The sequence below is a fragment of the Impatiens glandulifera genome, chromosome 9, assembly GCF_907164915.1.
Source record: "Impatiens glandulifera chromosome 9, dImpGla2.1, whole genome shotgun sequence".
In the NCBI taxonomy this organism is placed as follows: domain Eukaryota; kingdom Viridiplantae; phylum Streptophyta; class Magnoliopsida; order Ericales; family Balsaminaceae; genus Impatiens; species Impatiens glandulifera.
Window position 1 is genome coordinate 33,628,113 of NC_061870.1, and position 26,953 is coordinate 33,655,065.

General features: G+C 32.3%; 2 protein-coding genes across 4 annotated transcripts; both read right to left on the reverse strand.

The window, feature by feature from the left end:
* Positions 1–10,804: 10,804 nt before the first annotated feature.
* Positions 10,805–11,825, reverse strand: LOC124916306 (transcription factor PIF1-like). Its single transcript, XM_047457031.1, has 3 exons — positions 11,722–11,825; positions 11,010–11,646; positions 10,805–10,945 (listed from the first exon to the last, which is right to left on the reverse strand). Exons 1-3 carry the CDS (start codon positions 11,823–11,825, stop codon positions 10,805–10,807), a joined length of 882 nt encoding a protein of 293 aa, XP_047312987.1.
* A 2,301-nt stretch (positions 11,826–14,126) lies between these two features.
* Positions 14,127–26,207, reverse strand: LOC124913636 (CLIP-associated protein-like). 3 transcript variants are annotated; one of them, XM_047454043.1, is made up of 22 exons: positions 25,679–26,207; positions 25,311–25,466; positions 25,136–25,198; positions 23,747–23,815; positions 23,445–23,610; positions 22,204–22,362; positions 21,933–22,030; positions 21,667–21,741; positions 21,524–21,592; positions 21,359–21,444; positions 21,175–21,292; positions 20,569–20,667; positions 20,427–20,487; positions 20,133–20,303; positions 18,243–19,975; positions 18,018–18,119; positions 16,318–16,422; positions 16,070–16,144; positions 15,905–15,973; positions 15,736–15,804; positions 14,683–14,784; positions 14,127–14,517 (listed from the first exon to the last, which is right to left on the reverse strand). In XM_047454043.1, exons 1-22 carry the CDS (start codon positions 26,009–26,011, stop codon positions 14,362–14,364), a joined length of 4,134 nt encoding a protein of 1,377 aa, XP_047309999.1. In that variant the 5' UTR covers positions 26,012–26,207; the 3' UTR covers positions 14,127–14,361. The 3 variants fall into 3 exon arrangements, 2 of the variants coding, with proteins under 2 accessions (XP_047309999.1, XP_047309998.1); XM_047454042.1 differs by having other exon boundaries at positions 20,133–20,487; XR_007096760.1 differs by lacking the exons at positions 14,127–14,517; positions 14,683–14,784 and having other exon boundaries at positions 16,070–16,140; positions 20,133–20,487.
* Positions 26,208–26,953: the final 746 nt, after the last annotated feature.

Below are 26,953 nucleotides of genomic sequence, written 5' to 3' on the forward strand. Positions count from 1 at the left end.
AAGGGAAATATATAATAGAGAGCAGAATTATTTTTCACTCTCTAATTTCTCTAAAAATTTATACTATAGTTTCACCTAGAAGTTGATTATTCTGAATATAATATGAGTACATATATTAACTTCACTTTTATATATAAAAAATAATAAAATTTAAAATAAAATTATTAGTTAGTTTAATATTAATAAATTTTTTTTAAAGTTTCATATTAGATTTAAAATAAATTAAATACTTATTTCTTATTATAAAAGCATATTACAATAAAACATTACTATATTTTAAATTTAAATATTAAACATATAATTCTTGTTAAAGAACATTTATATTATTGAATAATATATTACTATTTTTTTATTTTGTAATTAAATAATCTATTGATCTAAATTTTATATTTTATTTTGTAACTTTTATATATATCATTTATTGAAATTATGGTTATTATTAAAAATATATTTTTTAAATATTAAAATTTTATTAATAAAATTATTATATAAATAAAATTTATAAAATTTATAATTTTTTTTAAATATTAATTATTATTTCAATTTTTTTATATATTTTTTTATTACTTTTAAATAATAATTATTATTTCAATTTTTTAAATAATAACAATTATTTCAATTTCTTAAAATAATAAAATTACTCTTAAAATATTTATTTAAATAATATTTTCATAATTAAATATGTTTTTATTATTTAAATTAATCTTTGAATTTGTAATTTAATTTAAAATATGTTTACTAAAAAATATATACATTATTAATTTATATTTCAAAAAATATTAAAATACAAATTATAATATAATTATATTTTAAAAATAAATTAATTTTATTATAAATATATATTTTTGAAAATTATATTAATATTTTAATATAAACATATATATCTAATTAATTTTAATTAGATATATATGTTTATATATTTTTGAAGATTTTATTAATATTATATATTATTAATAAATATATATTTTTAATAAGAATTAATAAAATTTTAAATGAAAATTAATAAAAAAAAATTAAAATAAAATAAAATATTTTTTTATCTATCGGTGAAACACTAATTCAACACACTATCACTATCTAATAAAAATAATTTAATGTTATTTTAATTTAACTAAAAACAATATTAAATTATAATAAAATAAGTATAATTTTTTAATTAATAATTATAAATAGTATTAAAAAACAACTTTAATTAGTTAAAATTTGAAATAATAATAAAAATAAAAATATATAATATAAAAATTAATTAATAAAATTATAAAATTTATTTAATATCAATACATAAATTTTATTTTATGATACAATTTTTTTAAAAATAAATTGATTATAAAAATATTATTTAAACTAAATATATTTAGTTTTATTAGTTCATTAAATTTTATTATAAATTTATTACTTAAATTCATTAAATATTTTAATATAAATATATACATATTTATATTTAAAAACAGTATTTTAGATTTAAAATTTTCAAATTAAAAAATATTTTAAAATAAAACACATATTTTTATAAAAAATAATTAGTTAATAATATGTAATGTTAATAAACATAATAACTATAATATTTGTTTATTTTATTTTTAACAAAAAAAATTATTCCTCATTTTTAATATTTATATTTAATTTACATTTTATTATATATATATATATATATATATAATATATATCAAAAGATAAAAATATTACTTTTCACTTTTTAATATATTTTAAATATATCATATAATATATATTACTTTTCACTTTTTAATATATAAATATTATTTTTAAAATCATATTTCATGAATTTATAATAAATATATATATAATGTCATTTTTTTATTAATAATTAAATAATTTTAAAACTTATTGTAATTAAGGATTTTTTTGTTAATTTAAATATAATTGTTTTAATTTATTAATAAATTATTATTTATAACTTATAAATTTATTTTTTCAATTTTATAATTAATGTTTTTAATTAATTATTAACCTTTTAAATCAAAATTAATTATCAAAAATAAATATAATGTTATTAATTTATATTTCACAAATATTAAAATACAAATTATAATATAATTTTATTTTATTTTAAAAATTAATTAACTTTTTTTAGTATAAATATATATATTTTTTAAAAATTTGCTCACATATTTCTTTATGTAATATGAAAAAACAGAAAACATTGTTTAATAATATTGAGAAACCTTTATAATATAAAAAAAACTTTAATTAAATAAAATTTTGAAATAATAATAAATAAAAAAATAAAAAAATATTTTTATTTTATAATAATAAATTTTCTTATAAAAATATTATTATTTAAACTTAATATATCTCTTTTTAATTTATTAAATGTTTTTATAAATATATTTATTAAATTTTTTTAATATATTTTTAAACAGAACACATATTTTATATAAAAAATATTAGTTATAATATGTAATGTTAGAAAACACAATAACTAAAATATTTGTTTATTTTATTTTTCAACAAAAAAAAATATTCCTCATTTTTAATATATTTATATTTAAAATACACTGTATTATATGTTTTTTAAATATAATATATATATATGAAAGATAAAAATAATTATTTATTTTTATATTTTAAATTTATCATATAATATATATTATTTTTCAGTTTTTAATATACAAATATTATTTTTAAACTAATATTTAATTTTCTAATTGATTATTTTTTATTTTTATTTTTTTATTATTAATAATTAAATATTTTTATAAACTTAAATAAAGAAAAATGTATTTTTTATCAAATATATTTATTAAAAGTCATATTTAATTATAATATTAATTGTAATTTAAATATTATTGTTTTTAATTTATTAATATAATTTTTTTTATTTTTTTTTATTTTAATAATTAAAATGTAACTTATAAATCTATTTTTATTTTTTAATATTTATAAATAATTTTTAAAATTTTTTAATTAAATTTTTTAATTAATTATGATCATTTTAAATCAAAATTAATTATTAATTTTGTTTTGTTATTAATATTCTAGACGCTAATTGATTATTGTTATTGTCTGTAATTCAATTATTGTTTCATTGTCAAATCTAAAAATTGTCTAGATTTGATCTTAAGCTTTTGTATTTTTTTTCCCTACTTTGGGTTTTTTTAATGAAATCGCACTAAGCTGTTTTCCCCAAAAAAAGAGCTGCTGTGAAGATATCGGAAAGTGAGAAAAATAAAGGTAAGTTGTACTATAGCTGTGTATACAATAGTTGTTCATGGCTAGGATGGTGCGCGTCCAAAGAATCTGCAATTCCTATGACCCTTAGGTCGGATTCAAGAAACCAAGATGAACACTTTGTTGAAGGGAAGCAGTTGAAGGTAGCTAACCTGGAGAAAGAATTAGAGAGATTTAAGATCGTGAACATGTCATTGGAAGTCGATGTGAAAGCTAAGGAGAAAATGGTGACAACAAGGAAGGAAATCACCATGGTTTTGATAGTTTGCAATGTATTTATAGTTCTATGTGTTTATTTCACAATGTAATCGACAATTATCTATTTAAGTGTTATGGTTTATGTCTAAGTGACCTAAGAATTGTATGTGACATTCTATTTCAGCAATTAATTATAAAGTATGGTCTGTTATGGTTTATGTCTAAGTGACCTAAGGATTGTACGTGACATTCTATTTCAGAAATTAATTATAAAGCATGGTCTGTTATGGTTTATGTCTAAGTGACCTAAGGATTGTATGTGACATTCTATTTCAGCAATTAATTATAAAGCATGATCTGTTATGGTTTATGTCTAAGTGACCTAAGGATTATGTTCAGCAATTAATTATAAAGCATGGTCTATTAGTTTGAAAGAGATCAATCAGAAGTGGGACTAATTCCATTACAGTATGCATGTTTTGCAAGTGAAGGGGGAATGAAGACCCAACCCAAAAACTAACAGTTGTACCCACAAGTGCCAAAAACCCAAAAAGAAGAGCCTTCACCACTACACAAAACCCCAAAAAGAAGAGCCTTCACCACTACCCAAAAACTAACATCTAACTCGAAGGTCCTTGTTGTTCCCATCAAGTGCAACTGCAGCCAGCAAAGTCCCTCCAAATGGGCCATTCAAATTGCATCCGTCAATTCCAATCCAAGGTCTACAACCATTTAGGAATTCTTCTTTGTTTGCATTTAGACACACAAATACTCTCCAGAATCTCTTCTTCTCGTCCGGGTCCTGACTGTCCATTGCTTGTAGCTTAACCGTGCTCCTAGGGTTCAATTCTAAAAGTAAAGTACAATATGTGTGCAATTTTCCATAGGACTCTTGAAAACTGCCCTAGTATTTTTCCCTGGCCATTCTTCTAGCCCGCTGCATCTTTCAAATTTGAGGTTCCACTCCCCACTTATCCAAGAATGCTCTCATTGTTGCATTATCCAGATCAGGATTAGCTTCAAGTAAGTCCCCAAGTTGAGTAGTAATCCATTTAGAAGTTGTTGTCTTATTGTTACTCAATCTTAAGCATGTGTGTTCTTTCTTTAAAGTTTTCACCGTGAATGTCACCTGTTCACCAACCTCTGAAGCATGAATTCGCCAGGGACAACCGTTACTACATACTACTGTCACACGTGCACGATCATTCTTCAAGAACTTAAGCTTGTAGCCACCTTGGATGCTATAGTCTTTCAAATCAGCCTTAAATTCTTCTTGCCCATCAAACATGTGCCCAACTTCAAATTCAATTTCCTCATCACCATTGACATGAAAAGGAACTCCATCCACATCGGTCCTCTTTCTCTTCTTTGGAAATTCAACCCGATCTTTCTCCTGCATTGATGACTCAATCCCACTACTGATATCAGACCACTTGTCATCCTCCTCATCTAGATCTTCTTCTACATCTTCCTCTCCGAAGATGTAATCATCATCCTCACTATCAGTGACAACCCCTTCTTCCAGCCCAACATCACCACTATCAGTTTCCTCACCACAATCATCATCATCCTCACTATCAGTTTCCTCACCAATAGCCTCTTCTATCCTAACACCACCCTACAGCCCAACACCATCTTCCAGCCCAATATCCTCATCCAGTCCAACATTCACCTGCCCAACAGCCTCATCTAGCCCCACATTTGCATCATCCTGAACAGAATCACCATCAGTTTGTTCATTGACCTCAATGTCAACACATGAAATGTAACATAGAGGAACCAACACTTCTTCCTCTACCAATATTTTCAGAAATTCTTTCCCCTCAACAATGAATAGTACATCTAGTAAGTCACAGTCACTAACTATTTTCAACCCACTTACAGTTCTAAACCGAATAAGTGTTGAAGAACTTACTAATAATCGCTGATAAGCCCAATTGTGCAAATCTAGTAAGCTAACTTTATCTCCATCGACATCATATACCACCGTCTTCCGTTCTTTCCACTGCAACTCAATCGTAAACGTCTGGGTAAACTCTAAGAACTTAATTGGCTTGGGGGTAAAGCACGTCGTTATTTGTTCGATTTCGTCCATGTGTTCATTCGCTCGCCGCCTGCACCACTGTGGATTCCGTCGCTCGCCTCAGTCGCCCAGTCGAGGTTGCCCAGGTCGTCGTCAATCGCTTGCACTGTGGATTCGTCTTTAAATCCCGATTTGGGAGAAGGGGTTCGATTGGCTTCGACGGGAGATCTCTTCGACTATGGATTTAGGTTAGATTAGATTAGATTGGTGAATTCTCATATTTAACCTCAAAAATATCAAATTTTATTTTTAACCTTTTTTATAAAAAAATTCCCTTTTTACCCTTACTAACCTTTGTCCTTTTTTTCTTCTTCTTCTTCTTCCTTTTCCTTTTCCCCATTTCTCCTTCCCGTTTTCTCTTTTCTGCCTCTCTCTTCCTCGGCGACTCCTCAGGCGACATTGCTCCAGCCCCAGCCAGCCACAGCCGCCGTACCCCTATCTTCCCCGACGACCTTGCTCCAACTCCAGTTGTCGTTGCTCCCTAGAATCACAAACAGGCCGACTCCCGACGATCGCCAAGCCCTGGAGACGCTGAGCCCGACGTTCGCCCAACATTACTGAGGTTAGTAATGCTTAGTTATTTCTACTCCCCAATAATTTTTCCGTTTTTTGCATGTTGAGTATGAAGTTTTAGGGTTTTAGGGTTTTAGTTTAGGATTTAGGCTTTAGTTAGGGTTTAAGGTTGAAATGCTTAGTTAGTTTTATTGTTTTAGTTTGAAATGCTTTGATCCGAGAAATGTAGTTTAATCTGAATGGTTTGTGAATGGGGCATGGATCGTGGGGGTGGGGCGTGGGTGTTGTGCGGCGTGGGGTAGTGTGTGGGTGGGGCGTGGGCTTGGGCGTGGGCTTGGGCGTGGTGTGTGGGCTTGGGCGTGGGCTTGGACGTGGTCTTGGGCGTGGGCTTGGGCGTGGGTGGGGCGTGGATTTAATTGCAATTCAATTGCGTACCACGCAATATGTAAAAGAAATTTAATAAATTTATTAATAAGTGGGGATAGCTTAGTTGGGAGAGCTTCGTTCCACATTCACCGATTTTTTTTTTCTATTGAAAATTTTAAACAAACCATGTGACATCCTGGTAAAACAGAGTTGTTATGCATCCCATAATTAAGATGCATGAAAACTGCACATGTCAAGTGTGTTTTTTTTCCTTTTCTGAATTCAAATAATACAAGTAATATGGTTCTTGGTTAAGTTTAATTTCTTAAAATAGTGTAGTTAGTTAGCAAAGAATGTAGGTTATACTAAAACTCTGCTTCTGATTTAGTTCATTGCAGGTCTTAGATATTAGTGTGGATCTAAGTGCAGCCAGTGCTGCAGAAGAATGAATGAGCAAGCACACTCTTATCCAGTTTTCAATTTCACTGTCATTTGTATTCTCTACTTTTTTTTTAAAAAATTGCTTAGAATTTGTATTTGTGGATCTATATATTCCGATAAATTAAAGCACAAGACTCTCTGTTTAAAAGAGTTCAAATGTTAGTCGGAGTGGAATCTCCAACAAATTATTATCATCACAAGAATAGATTATGGATCACCAAGAGAGCTTGAAATAATATATACTGCAATTTTGACTGGACAATCAATGAACAAAATGAGAAAAAAATACACTCCCTATTTAAAACACATAAAACAACTTGTAGCATCTGCATCTTCTTCAACCTTGGGTTTCATACTGTCATAATTTAGTGGTGGAATTGGCAACTCATAACTGACAATTTCAGACGATACCCGAGAACTCTGAAAGCGCGTCGTCGTATCGATCCTTCTTCCAAAGGAAACTCCTGTGAAGTAAAAGGATAATCACGTATGATGATTTTGTTTATGTAGTACATATTGAAGAAGGAAATAAATTGAAAGGAAAGCAACCAATTTTACAGACCCTAGAAGATGAGGACGACACAGAAGAGGATTGTGCATATCATGGCAAAGAGATTGCCATTAACCGATGTTGAAGCAGCTTTGGCAGATTTAACCTTGAGTGCTTTGATTCTCTCAACTCTAGCCCGTTTCAAGATTATAAGTTGAGAAATCTCTATGATTAGCTTCTGATCAGCAACATCAATTGAGAAAGGTTTTGAAGATCGAGGAGGCCTTGAAGGTTTTTTAGACATTTTTTTCTCCTTAACTACTTTAGTTCTTGTCTCAAACAATTTCACATCATCCAAAACATGAACGTTGCTATTGCTGTTCATAGTTGTTTCAGTGGATCCATCAGTTCTTACCAGAGACCTGCAACAAGTCTTGGAATAAACAGCCATTTGTTCTTCTTCTTCATCTTCTTCCTCACTAATACACCCACTAACACCAGTCTCAATATCTGCAGTTTTAGATAAGGAATCCATTACAGCATAACAACTCTGTTTTACCAGGGATGTTACATTGTTTGTTTAAAATTTCCAATAGAAAAAAAAATTGCGGTGAAGATGGATCAAACACCTAACCTTCAGATCTTCAGTCTAACGCTCTCCCAACTAAGTTATCCCCGCTTATTAATAAATTTATTAAATTCATTTTACATATTGCGTGGTACGCAATTGAATTGCAATTAAATCCACACCCTACCCACGCTCCACGCCCAACCCAAGCCCACGCCCACGCCCACGCCCACGCCCAAGCCCAAGCCCAAGCCCAAGCCCAAGCCCAAGTCCACGCCCACGCCCACGCCCACGCCCACGCCCACGCCCACGCCCACGCCCACGCCCACACACTACCCCACGCCTCACCCCCACGATCCACGCCCCATTCACAAACCATTCAGATTAAACTACATTTCTCGGATCAAAGCATTTCAAACCAAAACAATAGAACTAACTAAGCATTTCAACCTTAAACCCTAATTAAATCCTAAACTAAAACCCTAAAACCCTAAAACTTCATACTCAACATGCAAAAAATGGAAAAATCATTGGAGAGTAGAACTAACTAAGCATTACTAACCTCAGTGATGCTGGGCGAACGTCGGGCTCAGCGTCTCCGGGGCTTGGCGATCGTCGGGAGTCGGCCTGTTTGTGATTCTAAGGAGCAACGGAGGTTGGGGATAGAGCAAGGTCGCCGGGGAAGATAGGGGGACGACGGCTATGGCTGACTGGGGCTGGAGCAATGTCGCCTGAGGAGTCGCCGGGGAAGAGATGGGGAGAAAAGAGAAAAAGGGAAGGAGAAATGGGGGAAAATGAAAAGGAAAAGGAAAAGGAAGAAGAAAAAGAAAAAGAAAAAAAAGGTTCGTAAGGGTAAAAATAGAAAAAAATTTAAAAAAAGGTTAAAAATAAAAATTGATTTTTTGAGGTTAAAAATGGGAATGACCCCTCTTTTGAGGGTCATTTGATCAAATTTCCCGATTAGATTTAGGTTAAGTTTTAATTTAATTTATTTTTAATTTTAAATAAAGGTAAGGGCAAAATGGTCATTATTTAACAGTCAAAAGGCTTTTGACTAACCGTTTTGGACGGCAGGGACTAACGGGTTCTATTATTTTGGTTTAGAGACCAAATAGTCTAATATCCAAACCTTCAGGGACTATTCAGCATTTAACTTTTTATTTTTTCTTATTTCTTTCATATTTTAGCAATAAATGATATTTTATTTTTATTTTCTATCACTCATTTTTAATTTAGTGTTGTGTTTTTGTTTGGTGTGATATTTTATTTAGTCTATTATAATTTCGTTCTCACCCTCCTCAACTGCCTTGATGATATTTTTTTAATTAGATATTTTAATTAGAGTTTCTCTTACATGTATTCTCCTATTATTACCAATATTTGGTTGAGATTTTCATACTGTTTAATTGATTTATTTAACTTACTTTAAACGTTACAAATGTTTGGAGACACTTTAAAAAAAAAATGTTGAATCATATAAATTTTTCATATTTAAATTTTTGTTTAGTTGTTTTGATTTTACTAATGTTATTTTACAATATAATTTTTTTTATATATAACTTTTTATTTGAATTAACTTTAACTAATTTTTTTTCTTAAATTAAAAATTAAATAATTAAGAAATATTACTAATAAATTAAATATCTTTTCTTTTATTTTCAAAATCTTTACAAGTTATTATAATAAACTTTTATTTGAAATGTTTTAAAATTTTTATTATGAAATCAAAATTATAATTGCTACAAATAAATTAAATTTGGAAGTTTTATTAAAACAGGTTAATTATTTAAAATAAATTAATATGTATGCTCTTTTGAATTGAATATTATTTAATAAAAAAATTCAGAACATCCTAAAAAAACCATACTCACCAGTTAATATATTTATTAATTTGAACATAGATACATCTCTATTATCTTACCGATTGGTTGCTTATTTGTTGTTAAGGATCAAAATTCTTTCCCATTGTTTGTGTTGGTCTGCTGATCCTATAGAATATTTTAATTAGGCTAATCAATGAGAAAAAAAATCATAATCTTATAGCCAAGTACATTAACAATAAATAAATGAATAAAAAATATAATATTCTCAAATACCTGATCAGGTCTTGATGTATTTGGTGTCTGACCAATACCATAATGTTGTTGATGAGAGTGAACTGACATAGTGGTGGTGTTCATCCTGGGTGGAATTTGGAAGGCTGCTGCTGGTAAAGGGAAACTTGGACCCAATTGAGCGGGATTTAGCAAATTCAAACCAGGAACAACTTGAGGAAATGACATCAATGGAGGAGTCGTCGTCGTCATTGGTGTGTATAGTTGTTGAATTCCTGGAAACATTATAGGGGCTATACTATACCCCATTGACATGATCTGCATAATATTCATATCACTCAGATTAGATTGATAAAAAAAGGCCATATGGATTAAGCAAGCATCATGGATTAATGTTATTAAAGACATATATAGATATGGTACTGTCACTCGTTACTCTGTTAGTTTTCTCGTACATAAATGACCTTGAACTCGCAGATTGTGTTCTCAGTCCTAGAATGTATGCAAAGGTGGTGAATCTGTTAGTTTTAAGGAACTAGAGACTATGGCATTTTCGGATTGTGTTCATACAAGTCATATGTGGGTGTGAATGAATGCAGCAAGAAATACTTCATATCTTGGAAACCAGAAGATGAATAGCATTTACATACCTGCACTTGTAATTGAAGTGATTTCAAATACTCAATAGCCTCGTCCAATAAAGAAGCTTTATCTAACTACAATTCAAGGGTTTTGAACATGTTAATAGAAGAATTGGAACCAAAAATTTGAAACCAGATCGTAAAAGAGTAATTTATAACCTTGTTGCTTCGAGGTATAAGTTCTTGTAGAACCTTCATCCTCTCATTTATCCTTTCTCTACGTTTCTGAATGAGATAGAGATTTATTTGAAGGCAATATACTTATAGTTTGAAGTTAAAAGAAGAACAAACCTTTTCTGAGAGACTGTGGACCTCTGCACACCGAGATTTCTTGGAAGAAGATGATGATGATTTACTACTTGCTTTATTTTGTAGATCAAGAGATTCAAGGGCGGCAATAACCTGCCAGTTTGAATCAGTCAAACTAATTAAGTAATAGAAGAAATTGAAATTGTGTTTTACTTGCCTCGCTATTATCCGAGTCTTCGATTTGTCTTCCCTTGCGCTTTAGATCCATCGCCATCATAGACGGCCTCAGCAGCACCGGATCGGAATCGGCTGCACTCACATTTGGTCCCGAGCCGGTCAAGTCGTTCGCCTCTATAATATCTGCAGCAGCTAAAGATGTCGCCACCACAGTTGATGTTCTCACCCTACGGCGGATGCCGCCACTTGGAGCCCTATATTTCGTCGCCACAGCGGCAGCATGCGTCTTACTGGACTCAAATACATTAAATTCTTTCACCGGCTCGTTCAAACCTGACGTTCCTGCCTCCTTCCAGATCCTCCCTCTGTGCCTTGAGACTTCCAATTTTTGTCGCCAAGAGGAAGGAATAGGCGGACGTTCCCCTGATGGCTGCATCGGATTATTGAATTCGGCTATCGGAGCATCGGAGACAACCTTTGAACTCGTTGCCAGGACGGCGGCGTACGGCTGCTGCGGATACACTATATCAGAGTACAGATCTGAACAATAATCCAAAGGAAGAGAGTGTAGCCACGTTGCTACTTCATCTTCATCTTCATCAATGGCAGTTTTCGTTAATGACCTTTCGTTTTGGCTCCGAGTAACTAATAACTCCGCCAACTCTTCTTCCCCGGCCCTGTTCAATGAAAATCAGTTACACATGCAAACAGAATAACTTAAAACATCGAGAGAGAGAGAGAGAGAAACGAACACTGAGGCTTGTGTTAATGCTTCCTTCGGCCGAACTAGACCTGAAGATGACGGAATATTCATACGATCTTCATCCATATAACCGTATGTATTACGGGACTCCATGATCATCAATTATCGCCTGTTCTAAACAATTACTATTAATTAACACATATACTAATTGAGAAATCACTTCAAAACGAGAGATTAGATTTGTTTCTTCAAATTCAGGAGATTATAAAGATAGAAACCTCACTTGTTTATCGATCAAAGTCCAAAGAGAATCTATACTATATTATACTTACCAGAACGGAATCTGGATGAATCAAAGAGTTTAGCTACAGATTGTATATTACAGATTCTTTATTTCCGGTGCGATGATCGATCCAAGTTCACACACTAATCTTTCTCTACGGATCACTTTATTATTGCAGTTTACGAAAGCATTGAAAATAAATATAACGTTCTCTCTCCCGCGCTCTCTCTCTCAAGGACTAGTTTGATTGTAAGTTGTTTAAATAAAATAAAAAATATACTAATAAGCCAAATAATATAAAGTAAAATAATAAAATAAATATTTTATTGTTTAACTAATAAAGAATAATCATAATTAAACTAGCCATAAATGTGCGGAAAAAGACGAATGGTGGTGCATTCATAGTTGCGCAGGCGGCCTTGCAACATGTGGGCTCTATGCATATGAATAGCCAAATAATATATTATAAATAATATTGAAATTCTTAAATCAAGCATAATTAATTATAAATAATTAAGTAAAATTTTCTTTCAATCTTAATAATTGAAGTATTCAACAATTTTTAAATTAGTTATGATTCAACAAAACAACTGTTTTATTTGGATCTCTAATAATTATTTTTTACTTTGTTTGAATTGAGATTATTTAAGCATTCTATCATTGAACTTGAAGATTGACCACACCAAAAGTCATAATTTCAACAAGAAACTCTATTCCGCCTTCATACAACAAGTTCCTAAGCGCTGGGTGGATAAAAGACCGCCCTTAATAAATGCTCGATAGTCGGAGCTTTATGAAATTTATATGGCTCTTTGTCCCTATTTTTACTCATGTAATGAAAATCACAATAAGAGTACTAATTATTTTGTGGTTAGAAAGAGACCGCAACGATACAAAAATATATTGGACATGTCATTTAGGAATTATTCAACAAGCTTCAATTAAGATAGACATCTTTATTAGTTATATTAGTTCATTAACTAAAATATATTATATTTAAAATATATATATTTTTTATTTTATCATAATTTTTACCAAACAAAAATTCACTCTCATCCAAAATTATTTTTAAATAACCTTGATAGAAGAGAGGAGGCCTAAGATGTAGGGTTTAGATTGAGGTGGAGACTATGGAGTGATGCATGTAATTATGAATAATTGATCACGTGAAAGACTTTGGCGTTAGTAACCAAAACCCATCAGATGATCAAAATGGATCCCAAACACAAAAACAAACTTAAGGTATTAACCCAACATTGGGAAATTACACGTGGCAAATGTTGCACTTGATGACGTGGCAATTACCCAATGCGATATGCTTTCCCGATATCCGACAAATTTGGGAGCCCTAGGTAGAGATGTCCAAAATGGGGCCCAAATGGTTCCCCTTATTGTTAGTTGCCCATATTCTTGATACGGATTGTGGGCTCTCGGCCCATGATCTTCTTCCTCCTCTAATTGAGGCATAACATAACATTACATTAGGTTAATGTACCATTCAAGGTTGTCAAAATCGAGAGTTTACGTCGAATCGTTATCTAATTATAAACTCGTAAAATCTAGAGTTTACATTCAATCGTAAGAGTTTCATTTAAAAAAATAATAGTTATATATTATTATTATTTATATTTATAATTAAGTATTTTATACTTAACCAATTTTAAAAAATTATATATTTTAATATAAGATTAATTAAAAATTAATAATAAACAAATAACACTATAAATATTTATACTTACAAAATAATTATATTAATTAATTTATTTAAATAAATAATAATTTTATTTTTAAATTTTTAAATATAAATTTATTTTTTTTATAGTAAAATCGTATAGAATCGTAAAATCGAAATTATTTATAAACTCGTAAAATCGTAAAATCTTATTATCGTAAATTTAAAATCGTAAGAGTTTACCTATTTAAGAGTTTACTTAAAATCAGACTCGTTAGCCTAATGTGAAATCGTAAAATCGTAAGATTTTAAGAGTCAACTCGAGATTTTGACAGCTTTACTACCATTCCATATTCCATTCTATAAACTAATTACTCCCTGTCTTTATCAATTCTAAAACAAAAAAAAAAAATTGTCTCTATCAATTGACGTCAATATATATATATATATATATATATATATATATATATATATATATATATAGATATATATAGAAAATTATACAACTGTAGTTACTATATTTGATGCAAAACATTACAAAATAAGGTAAAAAACCCTTGAAACAAATTCACATTTTAAAAAGACATTTACAGAAGAGACAGCAATGAATGACTCCAAAAGAAACCCACACACCATGCCACATAAAACATGGTCTTTATTCAAAGGCTGATGATTTAATACTGATCAAGCATAATAATTTCCATTCCGAAAGAGTAGAGTAGAGTAGAGTAGAGTTAGGTAGCATCTATTGGGGTACCAGTTCTCGCTTGTGAGATTCGGTTAGCATAGATGGTCACCAATCTCAGTTGTGTGCTATTGAGACCCTCCAAGTAAGGCAGAAATGCTTTCCCAACCATAATATAAATGTCCACCAAACAGAAAACAACACTCTGTCATGTGTCAACAACACCAAAACCATGTTACTTAAATCAATAATAAACTTCAATTTAGCTACATGGATATCAATAATTAAACTCAAGCCATTACTAGTGTGCTTTTGTATTTTTTTAAATTTAATTGAAATCACGATAACAGAAGGAATCTTGTAAATTTACCTTGCGAACATCAGCACTTTGGTTTCCGAACGCATCAAAGAGAGCAGGCAAAAAAGAAGGTAACTGGGCCATCAGTTCTTCTTTATTTAGTCTACCCACAAGCTGATCCAGTAGAGGACATGGCACAATTAAGAGAGATAAATACAAGTAGATGTTAAAACTGTTTCATTTCATTCACTATATGAAAATATATATCTATGCAATGCAGGAAATCCTCAAATTTTCTGTCAATACGCAAGGCGAAGCAGGGGAGTTATTCTTTCAATTTATTGAACAGTTGGCTTTAAATATTTCACAGTAGACTGAATACAAAATTGCAGAAGCTTTTATATGTCATCTTATAACTAATAATAAAAGTAGTTATCTTCATGGGAACCAAATTTCCAGAAGAAGAATAGGAGACTCAATACATGAGAGGAAGGGAGAATAAATTAAACATATGTGTATATTAAAGAAATATAATATATATATATTAAAGATAAACAAAGAAAGTATCTTAAGATCAATTATATGGAATAGGAGCAAAAGTCCCATAACTAGAAGCAAAATATGCTGACCACAATGTCTTCTTCACCAATCTAATTAACTGAAACTCCTAAAAGATCCTAAGCAACCAAACACCAAAAACCATATAATTTCATGTGAAGCATTAATAGACCTTTGCAGATACTCTTGGGCCTTCTTTGATGATTATAAGTTATTTGGAAATAACACCTTATTCCATCACCGATCACTTCATCAACCAAACCATTCAAATCACCAACTAAAGTACTAAATTTATCTCATATCTTATCAAACTTCCTATTTTTTTAAATCTGTTTTTTAAGTAAATCACCTCAATCAAACAAGCATTACATTCTCTTATTATACAAGATTCCTATGAGCAAGTCTTAATACCAAGAATAATTTAGGTCCCAAATTAACAAGCAGGATGCCCAGAGTAATTTAATTGAAGTTCTATTTACTAACATATATGCAAATTTCATCATCTAAAGGATATAAAAGTAAAAGATGTAATAAGCCATGTTGAACAAATTAAAAAGACACACTAACCTTCATCAAACAATTTATGCAAGTAACAAGAGCTTTCTCATCTTCAGTAACCAACAGGGGGACAATAACCTGTATTCCATGAAGTGTTGCATAACAAGTATAGCAATGAAAGACCATAAAAGAGCAGTGCCCATGAGAATAATGCATTAACAGAGTTAGTGACTCTCACACTTAGACATCGGATGGGATCATACTGAGACAGAACAATGGAAAGACAGTTCTCTGCTTCATTTGCAACCTGAAACAGGAGTTCCATACCAGGAATTAACCGAGAGAAAGCAAGAAAAAAAATGATATATGCAAATGAAGTCATCCTGAAAAAGTAGGTAGGCACCTTAGGCGTATCACTTTTGGTAACAAAGAGCAACTTCTCAACTACAAGTCCAACAGAATCTTCCATAGTATCTTTCTGGGGGGAAAAGTCCAAACAACATCAGTTGACAAATGAAAGGGGATTCAAAAGAAAAACAGCCTCGGGAAAACATCCAATTCATAGGAGTGTTTTTGACATTGATAAAAGGAGTATTTTTTCTTAAAAGTAAGCAAAAAGAAAAGAAGATGGGCTAAAAACGTAAAATGAACCTGATTCTTCAGCATTTCTCTCATGAGCGTTAGACTTTGTTCTCGAACAGATAGCTCAGAATCATCTAATACCTCAAGAACTACAGATAAAATCTGGTTGAAATACTGCCACAAAAAACAATTCTCAAAACTAAGGAAAAAACAAACGTAGTACAGAATACAGACATAATTAATTAACATGAGAATGCATAAATTTGTAGGCTAAATTATCCGAATTCAATGTCACTATCCCGCATGAGCAAATTATCCGAATTCAATATCACTCTTACCTCAAGAAAAATAAGGAATAAAGGTGCTACTATCAACCCCTACATAAAATGTGTAGGCTAAGGCCTTTACTATAGATACCTAAACTCCCACCAACCAAGCTAAATAAGCTTCAAATTTGAAGAATTCTCCACCATGTTCAGAAAACCAAGGCTAAAGTGGAATTCACATTGTAAGATCACATCAATTTAGCAATACGCTATGTTGATGCTGTTCACACTGTTTCCATTTAAGAATTTCAACACTTTATTAACCACAACCTATTCATGGACCAATTCGCCTAGTCCTAACAATCCTCAACACTAATTGTTATTAACCAAAACAAATATTGAGATATCAAATTTGACAAGATATTAAATTGGCACTTAAAGTTTATTTAGGTTTGAAATAAAACTCAAACTTTATAAATGTTTAAATTGAGTTTTTTTTTACGGAATATTAACTCTGATCAAATGAGACGCTGAAAATCCAAAATGAGACCTCAAATTTTGTAAAATCTTTAAATCAATTGCAAGAAGAAATAAAATTGAGACATAAATTTTAAAAATCTTAAGCCTTAGTGTGAATTCAAATAAATTTTAGGTCTAAATTTGAATCTCTCACAGCTTGAGGTCCTATTAAAATTTGATAGTCGTGCTAGTTTAAGTATTTTAATATCATTAAGAACCACAGTTAATCATAACCTAATTAAAAAATACTGACCGACTTTGTATCTGCATATGAACATCTCATTAAACTTTTTGAGTTAATTTATCACACAACGTAAACTTTGAGTAATTTATAAAATGGCTTAAATTTTTTTTGAAAAGGGTCATGAAGGCTTGAACCCACGACCTTCTGACCATGACCCTTGCACTCTACCACTGAGCTAAACGGCTAACACTATAGATCTCAATTTGAACATACCACAGAACTTTAAGTCTAACAAGATATTGGCCTTATGTTCCAAGTACAGTTATTTTTACAAATTCCTATGCATAATTCTATTTTCTTCCTCCACCAAGTTTGACTTCCAGTCTATTTTCCCAAAAAAAAAAGTTTGACTTCCAGTTTGATCTTTTCTGGTGTAATCCTATCAACAGACCAGATTTCCCTTTCTGGGGAAACTGTTCTTAAGTCCCTCCTTCAATTAAGTGCCTCTTAATTATTCTCTCAACTTCTTTACTAGGGTCTATCCTTTATCCTCATAGTATATCTACTTGATGATGTTGAGATCTCCCAAAAAGGGATATCAACATGTTACATGTAACTAACTGTCTGATAACATAATGCAGCAAACATGCAGCTAAAGGTAAAATCAAAGTCATCCTTCACAAATTGGAAAATGGCTTCAAAGGTAAATCAGGGACCAACAAATTCTAGACCAACTGAATTAACACAACAATGATACATAAACCAAAGCTTAAGAACAATGAGAATGAAAATTATAATACCTTGGTCCAAATAGAATGATCATTAGTCATAGAAGCTTCAGCTAACTGCTGAAGTGCATCACACTTGCTACCAATAGAACTTCCATCATAGCCATTGGATATCTAAAGTTAGAGGGGAAGCAAGAATTTTGACCACCAAACTAGTCAGTTAGATGCAGGTAACAACCCCTTCAGTATATGGAAGTTAATAGCAATACAAAGAATTTTGCTTTCAAAAGGACTCACCAGATGGAGAATCTGAGAAATACTTAGACCTGCATCAAGATCAGAGTTGACTTTCACTGCAGCATGTTTTGTACATTCTGATTCCAATGGAGTTTGACTATTGAGCCCCAAAACTGATTTGATATCACTGTGGTCAGACCTCTCGAGTTCATTCAGATCCAGACGGGGTGTGTATGAAGCTTCAGTGTCGCTGTTCTCAATATTAACCATGTAGTTCAGATCCATACTCTTGGAAATCAGGACCTCACTATTTGCTCCAGATGCAAAATTTTGATAAAGATACTCTTGAGTTTCATTAGATGCACCTAAACCAACAGAGTCAATAACTTGAATTTCTTGCAATGTATTCCCAGAACTATCCCCAGAACCAGATGAGTATCCTTGGAAATAGCTCTTCTTTGAGACTCCAACACAACCATTGTCAAAGGAAGTTCCCATGACATCTGATTGATCATACATGGACTTAGATCGTTGCCGCTCTTTCTTGCTCTGCAGAAAGTTCATCAAGTCTACTTCTATACGTGGAGTATATTGCTTCACAACTCGCCTTAGGGAATTTTGCTCATTCACGGATAAACTAATAATGAAATTTAGTACTCCTACCGAGTCAAAGTGGGAATATACAGATATGATGCAGGTAACAGCTGCTTCCTTCAGTTTTGTACTCTTATCATGGATCAATGGTGTTAATTTGGCCAGCCATAGTTTTAAAATGCCACTGTTAGTGGATCCTTCTGAGCTCTGTATGTGCTTATTGAATGTTAATATAGCAAAGTCAATGACAGCCAGTTTTGCCTTTGGTGATCGCTGTTCATCCAATGATCTAAGCAAAGCAGGTAATAAAGAATCTGTGCAGTAAGTTTTTCCAACAATCTCCAAAATCGTGGAGGATGGTTGCCTCACGGACTCCTTTGGATCAAGTAAGCGTGGAAAAACATGAGGTAATATCCTCTCCATGTAACTTTCAAAAGGCTTTTTACAAGCCTGAATAATATCAGCAAGGGTGGAGAGAGCTGCCTGAGCAATTTTATGGTGGGGATCATCAAGGTGCTGGAAAAACAACTTTATTACCTTCTCAAAATTATGTGTAACTTCTTGAACGCCTCTTGGCCCTTGTTGCAGCAAAGAATGGATGAAACTAAATGCAGCAACCCTCACATTCCAGTCTGAACTTTGATTAAGTCCTTCGCTCAAAGCGTCAATAAGAGAAGTCGGGCCTTCTTTGCAGTTGGACACTTCTCTAATGGTTAGGTGGCTTTCTTCAACACTCCTTCGACGTGCAGTTACACGTCCACCTATATGTTTTCTCGAAAGAGGTTTCTGAAAATTTGGTACATAGTTTTCATGTGAATCCATGAAATGTGCATCTCTATAAGTGGTGTCCATATGTTGTCTATCAAGATGCAAATTCATAAATTGTCTGTCCTCCCTAGAATCACCAACCTCCTCAGTGTAGCCTCTGTCATGTATTTTCTGGTAAGATCTTCTAGTTGAGTAAGATGAGAAGGAAAATAAAGAATCTGTTCCGTCACCACTGCAATAAGATGATTTATTTTGGTCTTTGGAAGCCTGGAGTTGGTAAATAACGTCAGATACAACCAAACCTCCATTTGGTATGGAAAAGATATCAGGCATAGTGAATTTGGTAGATTGAATTAGTGTTGAGTTTGGGAGACTGTCTGAAGCAGGAACTGCAGGTGGGAAGGGTGGATCACGAGAAGATGGAGGGTCAACTGCTCTAGGGACAAAATGGAAAAGGTTCAATGTAGAGTTAATGGCAAATACTAAATTTTGCGGAACAATAATAACCAAAAGTTAGTTTGTAATGCATGGTTGCTATCAATAAGGAAAAGATAGATTGCAGACACAACAATTAAAAGTAGTATTTACCAAGATTTGAACTTGCTGAGTGGAAAGTTGATGTACCATTCTTATCTGAAGGACTCAAACCTCGAAGCATGCTTTCGATAGCTGAAACCTTTTGGTTGCTTGAATGAAGAACACTTTCCAGACTTCGTTCAGAATCTTTACGGGAAAAGACTTCTTGAGTCAAAAGCAACTCTGAAGACATGGATGCACCAGTTGACAAACTTGAACTTTTGTTCTTAGCAGGAACAGCTGAAGTACCATATCCGTGAAGATTTGAAGAACCAGATACTTGAGGGGTAAAAGACATTTGCGAACCTATATCATGAACATCAGAAACATATCTTTTATGAATCCCCCCATCCTCTTCATTTATGAGCTGCATAAATGGAATGAGTAAGATATTTAGGATAGCAAAATATTGGAATGAGAAAATAAGACACTTTTGTCGAGAGAATACCCTTTGAATAACAGGGTCAAAAGAAAGAAACAGCCTGTGAGAACGTGCTGGCCAAGTCTTAGCAAATAATCTGTAGCAAGCTCTAGCAGTTGCACGGACCTGTTCAATTTTGTCAAAAGTAATTTGCTTGAACACAGTCTCAACAAGAACATAATTTATACTCAATACATTAACTGACCATAAAAAAATATTGACTTGTAAAAACCTTCCTTAAATGATAAAAAGGTGGACGACAACCAAAACGAAATAACATCCTATTAGCAAACATCTCCATCAGATAATATCAAATTTTAGTCATTAACATGTTTGATCCTGAATCATATAATGCTTTACTGTCAGCACTGTCAAAGAAGGGATATCTGACCATACATCAGTAACTATCTCATAAGACCGTCAAACATATTTTCTGCTGCAACATTTTCATTTCACTAATTCATATACATGATGCACAGCATAACCTCCTTCGTGAAGCATGTTCACCAATATTCCATATAACCAGGTTTTCATTAAAATACGGTAATTGATACATGTAAAATCTAAAATATAGGTACTATCGTTCCAGCTAGGCATAATAAGAATACGGAATTATCTGCAGAATATCAATACCTCACTCATTGCATCTCCAACACAGCACTTTATAAGAGCTTCATAAAGATCAGCAGCACGGTGTATTTCAGGTGCATCAGCCCAACATTCTAGTACCAAAAGAGCATACTCACAACACCTGCAGTGGAATTATAGATTTGTTGGCATTCATAGAAAATGGAAGAGTAAAGAAGCAGAAGTGTACTTGGCACGAAGTATAGCGCTGCGGTCGGTCTTTCCAGAATCAACTATGCGAGGAAGAATTCGAGCAACTTTGCAGTTACGCAGCATCTGGAAAGTCAAATGTTAAGTGAAGATTCATATACTAAAAAAGTTATAATCACAAGTATACACAAAACAAACCACATACTGTTTTTATGCAATTATCTGCTGACTCTGCAATCACAAGGACAGTTATCACCACTAGCTTGAAAAGGACCTATATGAGATCATAATTAGAATATTTTGGGGATGTTTTGAACCAAACAATCAGAAAAACAATAATTTACTTACTGGGATGAACATTTCGGCGCATGCTTCAAAATCTCCCAGTAATTCTTTGGATAAAAAGTTCAGCAAATGGCATGCCTAGCAGAAAAAGATGGGTGAAATGTCCAATAACAGCAGACAGTGAGAAAGTTAAGAAAATGAAGGCAAGAACACAATCACATTATATAAGAGAACTTTGGCTCCAAAGAAATGTAACAATTGCCTCCTGATAAAAGAAGGGTAAGTAGAATCTAAACTAATGTTACACATTCAGGAAATGGCGTCCTCACCTGTTTTACTATGCTGGATCTTCTATCAGATAATTGAGTGCTTAATGGACCAATGAGTTGCTTCAAAAGGCCAAGAAAACAAGGGTAATTAGCTGCACCTGGTATGAAAAAATGGATGAAAATGTAAAAAAAAAAATGAACAAGTACCATGATCAAGTACAAGTCCTGTACAAGAAACAAGACTAGGCAGATTAAGATACAACAGTGGGGTAGAACATGACTATAAAATATGTGCGGAACATGAAAGATACAGAATTAATAAAGACCAAACCTCCAATAATAAGACCTTCAAGTCTCTGCAAAGAAACAATACGGATGGACCAGTCCTTTTCTGGAACAAATGTTGATACAATCTTCTCGAATTCTCTAATTAGTTCCTTCTCTGAGTAAACTTTGACTGGCTCAATTTGCTTTCCAGTGGCATCATCTCCTGCAGAGAAACTAAAGCATTACCAATAATGATTCACTTGATCTTAATATGAAAGTACGCATAACATATTATTGTCAAAGAAAATAGATACAAAGCTTAATGGTAACTGTCACTGGAATTTATATTTTTCATGAAGATTTTCAGGACAATACATGCAAGACAATCATTATGACAGCTAAGGTGCATTTGCACTAGAATTATGGTGGGATTTAAATTTGTCAATAAAAGAATTCACCCATTCCGAACTGAATATTGTCACAAGCAACAACTATAAGGGAGTCATTTGTCAATAACCACTAATAGGTACAAACACTCAGTAACCTATTATAATTTTTTCTTTTCTTTAAGAAAGTCAACTTTTCATTAAATGTAACCTATTATAATTAACCAATTACAAATGCCAGAAAGTGCATGTTCCAAGACCCTAGAGTAACAAGTGGAAGAAATGTCTTCCTTATGCATATTAGCATTACCAAATAGAAGAAGTGAAAAGAATGGCTGTTTCACGTGTAACCCAGCACTCGATTACACACCTTCTTTTGTTACCCATACACGTTAAAAATCACTGAACATTAAACTTAGTTACACTCAAAACGCCGATAAAGAAGAAAGAAGTAAAGTAGTTGTCCAATGGACTTTTAAAGAAATACTGAGGTTGAAGGTAAACATGAAAATAAATGCATCAATGCAACATCCACCAAAGAATTCCGGTATCCAGAACACACAACACTCCAAACATAAATAAAATACAAGATGCTAGTGCGTGGATGTAAGTTCTCTGGAAAGCCAACCCAACCCCTGTATTATTTTTGTTTTTGTTTCAGGACTTCTGGCATCCTTAAAACAATCTTTCATATCAATTTTTGCTTCTCTTATTAAGAAAAAATGTTTGCAGGAAAAATTGGACTTTCCTGTCGGCACTTTTTTATCAGCTTCTGCTTCAACTTTTGTTATGGAACGATAAACCTTTCTCTACTTAACATAATTGATTTGATCAGATTGAGAATCACATGTAGTTTGGAAATCAAACAAATCCATTAAAAAATATCAAATCTATGGGTAATAAAGAATTAAAGACAAACCTCCCAAAAGAGACACTTCACGGTTGGAGTTCTTGGCCTTAGGACTGCTCTTTTTGGGGTTGAGACTGGCCGGCTTAACATCAATAACAATATGATTTCTCGCAAGTCCATCTAAAGAGTGATTTCTTGGTTCAATTCTCTCTAGTCTGGCATTTATATCTTTTAACTGCAGTAGATGATTATATCAACTGAATAAATCTTTAAGTTTCTTTGCACATCCAAACATTTCAACCTCCTGTAATTCCTGAAAATGAAAAGTTGTAGTAACAGCATAACAATCACTCCTTACATCCAATACTTACCATTGATGCGGGAAGATGGTAACGTTGAAGTTCATCATGGAACTGATGTCCCAATTGAGTATACATTTCCTGAAGGAAATATAAAGTTAGGTTGCTAGAATACTAAAAGAAAAGCTCTTGAGCCGCACCTTGTCTATCTCAGTTTTGGTTGATTAATCACATTATCATAGGCTTACATTTAAGCAAAGAAAGAAAACAACAGTGTTTTTGGACATATAAGGTTAGAAGAAATTTACAGTATTAAGACTTAAAAATCAATGAGCTTCAGATGTGAATCACATCTAAGATCCTAGCAAAAAATAATAATAATAATAATAATAATAATAATAATAATCAGATCTAAGAGGTTGACTTCACCTATCAGTCACCAGCTAATACATTAGGCCTGTTTTATCAAAATTATGTGCCCTAGGCAGCCCTAAAAATATTCTCTTCAAACCATGGTCCCATGAAGGTGGCCATGACACATGATTGAGCACAAAGCACAGAACTGATAACATTTTAAATAACCAGGAAATAAATGACAGGTGCTTAAATTTTGCACAAAACCTAGCATATCTATCATGCTAAGGCTTCCTTCACATGTTGTATGGTGATCTCTTTTGAGCAATTTAAGTAACTTCTAGAAAAACTTCTTACAATATCCCTTGACACAGAAAGTGACATGGAATTTGCACATTAAATGAGTATTAACTGGGTTGTTTTCATAAATGCATCCACAACACTCACCGTTAATGATCATACAATGTTTGAGACAACATGTAAGTTGTCATATTGTAGAAACACATTATGAGCTCATTTTGTCAATATGGTAGTTTATAGATAGTTACACATGCTAGATTATGTTAATAATCTAGGGTGCAAACTATCTTCTTTTTTAATAGGCAAAAGTAAAATGTCAGCTGCATAGTTAATTGGTGCAATTGTGTAATAAGCAAGTTAAGCTTATACGCTACTTGTGCATGCTAATGTGTCCTTTTTTTCCCCTCATCCTCTAGAAAGGAAATAGTTTTCCTTAAAGCTTGAGATTTTGGAGTTTTTGTGCAATATCATCCATAAAGTAAATGTGATGTGCTCGTATTTGTACTTTCCAAGCAAATAAACTATAAAATGTTTGTGTCAACAAGTGTGCTGATATGCTTGGGACTACAAAACTTGACGGATGACAAACTTAGAAATGACTTAACTAGGTCTCCACTAGCACTATTCCCTTGATTCTCTAAGTCATTAAGGATAATTGGGTAGTAAAACACCATATGGTTTTATAAGAAATAAAAATATCAAAGGCAAACCTGTGAGAAATTAAGTTTGATAGTTTAAGCAACGTTGTTCTAAGGAGGCAGCACAACACTTAGAGCTACGGCATAGAGAAAAATTAGCTTCACAAACCTCAATGCATAGTAGAGCTGCTTCCCTCACAGCATGATTGAAATCATTCAACATCTGCAGAATCTAGTAACAACCAAAGAAAAATAGGAAAGTCAATGAATCTCCTTTGCAGAAGATAAGAAGACAAACATATTCAAAGGGTCAAGCAAATTTCAGTGCATATTAAAGGACATACAGAAGGAAGAATAGCACGCTGAAGAGGAAGCTCAGTAGATGCAAAAAGAGCAATTGCTGATGCCATGGTACGGGCAAACTCTTCTCGCACTCTCCAACTTTTATGTGCCCATGCATAACAACCTGCTCGCTCAACAATGATTGTTGGAGATGAAACCTGTCCATAGATTCTATTATTTTTTAGTCCATATATATTTCATGCTTCATCCATATTCCATATACATGCTAATGATTGTTGGAGATTGTACTTCTGTTTTATAGTGAACTTAATTCTGCTAAAGAAATTAAAATCCATCTCTATAATCTATCAACTCTGACCTATTGTAAAAAAGGAAGATAAAGTAAGTCCAGCCAATCTACATCTTATACCTCCATAAGAGTTAGCAATAACCGCCTCGCCGCATCGCGCACAGGCTGTTTTCCATCGCCTAACCTCTCAACAACAGAAGGAACTATTGCATTGAAATGAATCTTCAGGTGATCGCCGGAAAGCACGGCAGCGGAATCGAGAGACTGTAAAGCCCCCTGAGAGACCCTAAAGTTGGTATCCTTCATGAGATCCAGGCAGCAATCAACGAGTAATGTAACCTCTGAAGAGGAGAGACTCTTTATGGAAGACTCGAGAAATTGATGGAGTCGTTCCACGCCTGCCGTTCTCTCCTTCTTGTCCTTTGCCCGCGCCATCTCTATCGCTTCCTCCATTCGATTAGTTAGTAGAGTTCAGATATGGATAGTATGGATGGAATGGATCCTAACGGGATCGAATGGAAGAAGATATGATCAATTTGATGATTGCTATGGCAGGAAATGATGATGGCGGAGGCTTGGAGTGGAGCTGTGAGACAGTGAGTAGAAAGAGAATGTGGAGAGAGTTTGGTGTGTAACTGGAAATGGCATATGCATGTATTTTTATTTTTTTTATTACTAATAGCTTAGGCTTTTATAAAGATGACACGTGGACTTACTCATTAGGAGGAAAGATCATTTTTTCCAACAAAACAGATTTTAATTTATATATTTAAGATTTTTTTTTTTGTTTTATGTGATTTTCTTAATAGATATTATAAATGATTTTTTTTTTAAAGGTTAGGTTTCACTTTTATTTCATATTAAGAGTTAAGCACATAGCTCGCAAACACATTTAACCAATTAATATGATAAGCTAAACTTAAATTTATTACTTATAACCTGAGAAGTCTGAGAATATTTAACTTTTGTTTTGACTATACTAGAAGACGAAATAATACCATAAATAATTTATTACAGAGTAATTTGAGAATATATAGTAAAATTCAATAAAAATAAAATATCAATTCTTAAATTGTCCAAGAATTCATATAAGCCAAGACTTATTAGGTTTTATTTTATTAGAAAGATTCTAAAATATTCATAATGTTGTTGAATTTTGTAAGATTCTTAATCATGGATTACAGCTCTAAGTAATTATAAATTAGAACTCTATGTATAATGTATATGGATAGATGTTCATTTTATATATAATAATTATATATTTTATTGATTTATAAAATATTATTATAATTTAAGCAAAGAAGAAACAACATTATATAATTTTTTCACAGCAAAATTCTATTTTTCACAGGATGGGTATTATATATTTGTCATTATATTTAAGCAAATACTTTT